Genomic DNA, 7,390 nt, shown 5'->3' with positions numbered 1-7,390 from the left:
TCTGGTGTGATTGAGAAGCATGTCTGTCTGAGGCTTCTGATATGATCGACATATTGTTGTGTGTAATTATTTATCGGCACAGGTAAATTATTTGTCAGATTGTGACTCAGGGTTCAGATGGCAGTTGGGTACTTGTATAAACAAGACATAGTGATTCTACCTTGGCATCAATGATCACAATCGAACAACGCAAGTCAAAAACTGCTGCTGTGGAAAGTAACTCAAGGTTCTGCCCAAGCTGACAGCTACTGGTCTAGGGCAGCTCAGAGCTTCCCCGAGAGCTTCCCCGGTGTGCTCTCCTCAGGAGCACTGTGGATCGTGGCCCATGCCTGCCCTCCTGAAAGCGGTGACATTTAAAGAAATCAGATTCCCCGGTCCTCAAGTGACTTAGGGAAGACCAATTGGTAACCCATCGCTTACTGATGACGTGGCCTCACACAGACCTCCAATTCTTATTCTCAAAAGTGATGAACTGGTTCTCATATCCCTACTCACGGAACTGGTCAAAATGCTTTACTGGATGAGACTTCAGTCTGAGCTCTCTTCCAAGCCTTTGACTGTTTTGCCTGCCAGGAAAAACCTCTTCTTAGCCACTGTCTGGTCATACCTCCTGTTCAAGCCACTCCCTGGGACTGGTCCTTTCCAGCCTTGTTCAAAGGAACAGAGAAGAAAGAAGAGAGGTTTTCAGAGGCTTTGTTTGTTTGTTGTTCTCTGGTTGGTTGGTTTGGATTTTTGAGACAGGGTTTCTCTGTTCTCTGTGTATCCTGTGTGTCATGGAACTCGCTCTGTAGACTAGGGTGGCCTTGAACTCACAGAGATCCACCTGTCTCTGCCTCCTGAGTGCTAGGATTAAAAGCATGCGTACCTCCTGGCTAAGAGTTTTTAACTCTTTTTTTAAAAACACTCTTTTGTTGCCAATCTTACAAAACACTTCAGATCCTACAGTTGATGCCCTCCTCCCCCTTTAGATAAGCAAGCACCTGCTCCACCAGGGCTTAACTGCCTTGCATTTCTTTGATCTGTCTGAAGTCCTTCCCACCCCTCCATGCCTCTGCTACCTCTCCCAAGCTTTTCAAATCACAGCCTCTGATCACAAGCTCCCTGGGAAGTTAACCATGCTGTTCTAGTTTCATTTCTGAAATGAAACCGGAAAGTAACTTAGGGGAAGAACCTTATGTGGTCAGGTTGCAGCCCATCTGTCATTGAGGGGAGTTCAAGGCAAGAACTCAAACATCTAGTCCCAAATTACAACCATAGTAGAGAGAAAAGGATGTGAAAATTTGATAGAAAATATTATGAAAATATAAATTTGTTAAATGTAACGAATAACTGTGCTTATGGGCTTTGTATTAACAGTAATTACATCTTGAAACACATCAACTTGAAGATATCTAAGGTCACTAGTTATCTCAAAATCCTTAGGCATTGCTAAAAGGGGTAGTACTTTCTCTAGCACCCATTACACGAAAAAGAAGCAGTAATAAAAACAGATAGACATGGGGCTGGAGAGATGGCTCAGTGGTTAAGAGCACTGACTGCTCTTCCAGAGGTCCTGAGTTCAATTCCAGCAACCACATGGTGGCTCACAGCCATCTATAATGAGACCTGACGCCCCCTTCTGGCTTGCGGGCATTTATGGAAGGAATGCTGTACAATAATAAATAAATAAAATATTTTAAAAACAGACAGATAGAAAACCCTAGACTTATACTCAATCAATTTAATTAATGGATACTCATTAACGACATGGAATCTTTCTAGGTCAGGTAGAACACAGTGTAACTCTGTGTCTAAAGAAATAGAGCACACATCACTTCGATCTGCTAATAATGTGTTCACTGTTTACAGGTTGAAAATGTGTGCTATACGGAGATGTATGGCTCCAGAAGCCATGAGTCATGCCCTGCTAGCTCATGCCTCTGATGCCAGCACTTTAGAAGATGAGGCAGGAGTCAGTTAGAGAGGGGTCAGCCCATGCTACAAAGCATGTGCTAAACGGCAAGATCCTGAATAAAAAACAAACAGAAGAACAGAATCACGAGCTGTCCATTCTCAGGCTTACCTGGGCGTCTTGAGCCTGCTGGAGTAGAATATTTTATAAGCACCTACATGGTATAGTTTGCTTCTGCTGTTTGCGATTGCTGGAGCCAAAACCACCTCCAATCACATGGCTCCTACAACAGGGATTTATTTTCTCACAGCTCCTTCGGTTGTTGCTTTTGCTGAAGTTGGAATTCGGTAACTTGTGCAAGCAGGCCTGCCGAGCGCTCTACAGCTGAGGCAAATTCCCAGAGTTGTTTTGTTTTTCTGAGACAGGGTTTCTCTATGTAGCCAAGTTGGTCAGGGACTTACTAAGCAAGCCTTAAAACCGGTATGTCTCCAACCCAGAAATGCTGGGATTCCAGTGCCTAGCCCGCTCTTGGTTTCCTCAGAATCCTTGAGGCTAGAAGTCCCGGATCAAGGTATCAGAAGTGTGTGTTTCTCATTAGGCCTTTCTCATTGATTTGCATATGCAAAAACGAATGTTCTAATGTTTCTTACTGCTTTCTTGTTTGTTAGTTATTTCTTTAGACAGGTCCCCTTGCCCATATCCCAGGCTGTCTTTGATCTCACCGTGTAGCTAAAGTTGGCTTAAAGCCTGCCGTACCCTGGCCTCAGCTTCCTGAGTGCACTACCTCTTTTGGGCCCTAGAGCTTTTCTATTGCTGTGTCTTGTTTTAATTATTCATACATTTAAGACACTTGGCCACCCACCCTCAAAAAGGTTCAAATCATTTGCAGGAAGAACACCAGAAGGGGTCCTTGGGAGACTATGAGATCCTAACTTGCACCCGGGGAAGGCCTCTAAGTGCCTCTGAGACCTTAAGTGACCTTGGAGAGACTGGAGGAAGGAACAAGAGAAGTCAGAGGACAGGTCAATACTCTTGCAGTAGGAAGCTCCCGGTCCAACCACTCCCTGTTAGATTCTGCTGGAGATTGACAGGAAGAAAACTTTGTGACCACATAGAGTTGGAATGTTGCAGATCCAGATCCAAAGTACCCTAGGCTATGAGTCCCCTTATGAATTCACTCACTGTCCACCTCTGTGTCTGACCCAGCATTTCAACTACCACACACACACACACACACCCACACACACTTCAGAATTTTTTAACAGGTCACTAGTTCCATCAACCCCCACACTAAGACCGTCACCAGGTAGCTCTGAGACCTGTAGCATGAATTTCCTTTTGCTGTAGCCGGACTCTGTGATTATTTCCTCCAACAGGGTTTCTTTGTAGCTTTGGAGCCTGTCTTGGAATGAGCTAAGTAGACCAGGCTGGCCTTGAACTCACAGAGATCCGCCTGCCTCTGCCAAAGGCTTGCACCACCAGTGCCCAGGAATCAGTCTCTAATCCTGAATCAGTATTTGTGTTTATCTCTCCTACTCGCTGTTGTATCAATGGCCCTGACAAAAGAACCTTCTCTTTCTGAGACTTGGTCTCGCTCTGCAGCCTTGGCTGGCCTGGAACTCACTAGGTAGACCTTGAACTTAAGATATCTGCCTGCTTCTCATAAAAGACTCGGGCCTGACCCATTTTGGGGGATTCTTACATTCTAATCTGGTGTGCTTTATAGAGGAAATATACACATTGCTCCATTACTCCCCCCCCCCTTACTATCATTTGGAGGAAGCAGAAAGGGCTTCCTTTTGCTATCACTTGAGGTTTCCTAGTTGGGCTGCAAGCCCCTCCTGGCCCCAGAAAGGGCTCAGCTTCACAAAGAGAAGTTGATGCTTTGGTTTCGGGTGGAGAGAGGAAGCATAGACTTTTCTTTGTTATTTCTTATTTGCTTCCAGTTCAAATTGCTCTGCTGCCCAAGAGGTGGTGCTTTGGAGGTAGCACACTCAGATCTTTTACACATTGTTATTATTTTGCTCTTATTTGTTATTGTCATTGTTGTTTCTGTTTGTTTTTCAAGACAGGGTCTCTCTGTACCTTTGGAGCCTGTCCTGGAATTCACACTATAGATCAGGCTGGCCTCGAACTCACAGAGATCCACCTGTGTGTGCTGGAATTAAAGGCGTGCACCACCACTGCCCAGCTGTTGTTGGTTTTTGAGGCAGTCCTGGAACTTGCTCTGTAGACCAAGCTGACCTCAAACCCAGAGACCTGCCTGCGTCAAGTCTTTGCCTCTGTTGGCATTAAAGCACTGTCTTTCACATTCTTTAGAAAAGATATTTTCATTTGGAAAACACCAAATTAACAAATAATCCATAGCTAACTTTGTTATATTCTCCCCCCCCCCAAATCAAATGTTTGGCAATGAGAAGATGTCCATGAGGTTCTTCCCCAGCTACGATGAACTAAACTCACCACTCAAGATGAACAAGTTGTCTACGCCTACAATGGACCATTTTAGTGAGAAACCAGTTAGCGTATAGATGTGGACAAATCTCTTAGAATTTATGTTGAGATTGAGACAAAAGCTGATGTTCTGAGTTTATTGTTTTTGTGGAGAGGGCAGGTGGAGCTAAACTCAGATTGGATTTGAATTGAACTCACAACCTTCCTGTGTTGGCCTCCTGAGTGCTGGGATTACAGGTGTTTGACACAGCTGGTACCTCCATAGGTACCAGACACCGTCATTTAGCATTCTTCAGACACCCACATCACAATTGCCTGTAACTCCATCCAGTGTCTTTCCCTTACCCCTAGTCCCTGAGGGCGCGCACATGCACACGCGCGCACACACACACAAAACCTTTTTTAAAAAGATCAGAAGAGCCATACAGGCTCACTGGTATTTTAAAAATAAGAATTCTGGCCAGGCGGTGGTGGTACATGTCTTTAATCTCAGCACCCGAAGGCAGAGGCCGGTGGATCTCGGTGAGTTCAAGACCAGCCCCGTCTACAGAATGAGTTCCAAGACAGTCAGAGTATCACAGAGAAACCAGGTCTTGAACAAATTGATCCAGCTATAGTAATTGTTTGAAAAGTGTCCAAACTGGGGACTGGAGAGATGGTTTAGTGGTTAAGAGCATTGGCTGTTCTTCCTAAAGGTCCTGAGTTCAGTTCCCAGCAACCGTATGATGGCTCATAACCCTCCATATGAGGTCTGGTACCCTCTTCTGGCCCGCAGGCATACATGCAGACAGAACACTATACTAAATAAATAAATAAATAAATAAATAAATAAATAAATAAATCTGTTCTTGGTTTTTTTTTTAAGTGACCAAACTGGAGCGTGAAGTGTGGTAAGGGCGCCCTCTGCTGGTATCAGGCTCACCAACTACACACTCATCAAGCAATCTGACGATCAGATACTAGAAGTAAATGTTGAAATTTTACTAGGTAGTACTATCTACCTAGTAGAAACGGTTTTGCTTTGTGTCCTGGCTAGTTTTTATGTCAACTAGACACAAACTAGAGTCATTGGAGAGGGTGGAGTCTCAACTGAGAAATATGCATCTATAAAATCCTGCTGTAAGCAAGACTGTAGGGTGTTTCCTTTTTCTTTTCTTTTTAATTTATTCTTCTCTTATATATTATGTACCAACCACAGTTGTCTCTCCCTTCTCTCCTCCCAATCCCTCCCTTTCACCTCCCCTTTCCCCTAGATTCATTCAGGGATAGCAACCAAATATGGCCTATCAAGTTGCAAAAAGACTAGGTACAAACCCTCATATTAAGGCTGGATGAGGCAACCTAGTAGGAGGAAAAGGGTCCCAAAAGCAGGAAAAAGAGTCAGAGACAGCATTTTCTTACTTGGTGATTGATATGGAGGACCCAGTTCATTGTTGGTGGTAGGCTGGTGGTCTTGGGTTCTGTAAGAAAGCAGGCTGAGCAAGCCATGGGGAACAAGTCAGTAAGCCACACTCCTTGCCCAGTGGGTAAGAGCACTGACTGCTCTTCCAGAGGACCAGGGTTCAATTCCCATATGGCAGCTCACAACTCAAAGTAACTCCAGTTCCAGGGGATCTGGCACCCTACACAGACATATATGCAGCAAAACACTACATAAAAAAATAAATAAACCTTTTTTTTTTTTTTTTGATTTTTTGAGAAAGGGTTTCTCTGTAGCTTTTGGCCTGTCCTGGAACTAGCTCTTGTAGATAGACCAGGCTGGCCTCAAACTCGATTAAAGGCGTGTGCTACCACCACCCAGCCCAAAAAATAAATAAATCTTTTTTTTTTTTTTTTTTTTTTTTTTTTTGCCGTCTTGCACTTTATTGCCCTTCCATTAGGCCTTGACCGCATACTTGCGTAGCGGGTACAGCCTCTCCTTCCGCTGCTGCTTCTTTGTCTTCAGCTTCTCCTCGTGCTTGGTGAGCCGACGGCGCATGGCTCTAGTTTTCTTGGGTCGCAGGTCCAGAGGCTTGTACTTCTTGCCCTTGTAGAATTTCCTGAGGTTTTCCTTCTGAGTCTGGTTAATGACGGTGAGAACACGGGCGATGGATTTGCGGACAACTCGTATCTTGGAGAGCTTGGACGCGGCGCCGCCTGTCACCTTGGCGACGCGAAGCTGGGATAGCTCCACCTTCAAATCGTCCAGTTGTTTTAGCAGCTCCTCCTTCTTCTTGCCGCGCAGGTCCCGAGCTTTAATCTTGGCCATGGCTGCGTTGCTCACCGCTGAGGCCGCCTGGTCCGAGAGAAAAGGAATAAATAAATCTTGAAAAAAAAAAAGAAAAAAGAATTAAACCTCCAAGAACCTTGCTCACGGCTAGGTTCAGCCTCCATCTCTTCAGGCAGGCAAGCTTCCTGGGCCCTGTTGGATTCCATCAGATTCTTCAAAACTTCTCCTCCTGGCTGTGTCAGCATTGTCCTGGATAACCACTGGATATAGATTTGATTTTATTTTTGTTTTTAAGACAGTCTTTCATTACGCAGCTCTGGCTGTCCTGGAACTTACTATGTAGGCCAGACTAGCCTCAGATTCACAGACATCTGCCTGCCTCTGCCTCCCAAGTTCTGGGATTAAAGGCGTGAACCACTATGCCCAACTTGGAGGTCCATTTTAAACTTCCAAAATCTTGGGCTTCCTGGTATATTTGTGTCTCCCACATAGAAGTTGTACCCTTGGGGTCATTGAAATGACTCTGATGGTCAAAGTGCTTTCTTTCTTCTGGTAAGCTGGAAATTTATTGTTATTTGTGGTTAATAAATCAAGCTGGTTATGACAGTGCCCCACCTGTGGCGCCATTCACCAATACAAAAGGCTTTAAACCAGACAGACTGAGGCGGAAGACAGAGAGCAGAGCCAAGAACACTCTCCTTGCCAGCCTCCTCCAGTCCTGCCTCTGCCTCGCCTTCTGTACTCGCTTTCCTTTGGGGAAACTGTCAGAGCAGTGCTGTCTGGGGGGTAAACTGGCCTCTCAACCTTTTAAGAGCAAGCAGCTAGCCGGGCAGTGG

The 7,390-nt window shown here is 45.1% G+C and overlaps 1 protein-coding gene across 1 annotated transcript; it reads right to left on the bottom strand.

Annotated features, from left to right (window-relative positions):
* Positions 1–6,199: 6,199 nt before the first annotated feature.
* Positions 6,200–6,629, bottom strand: LOC130880399 (60S ribosomal protein L35). Its single transcript, XM_057779405.1, has one exon. The coding sequence runs from the start codon at positions 6,591–6,593 to the stop codon at positions 6,222–6,224; it is 372 nt and encodes a 123-aa protein (XP_057635388.1). The 5' UTR covers positions 6,594–6,629; the 3' UTR covers positions 6,200–6,221.
* Positions 6,630–7,390: the final 761 nt, after the last annotated feature.

This window comes from Chionomys nivalis, chromosome 8 (assembly GCF_950005125.1).
Source record: "Chionomys nivalis chromosome 8, mChiNiv1.1, whole genome shotgun sequence".
In the NCBI taxonomy this organism is placed as follows: Eukaryota; Metazoa; Chordata; class Mammalia; order Rodentia; family Cricetidae; genus Chionomys; species Chionomys nivalis.
The sequence above is the reverse complement of the archived record's forward strand: the minus strand, read 5'-3'. Positions and strand labels throughout refer to the sequence as shown.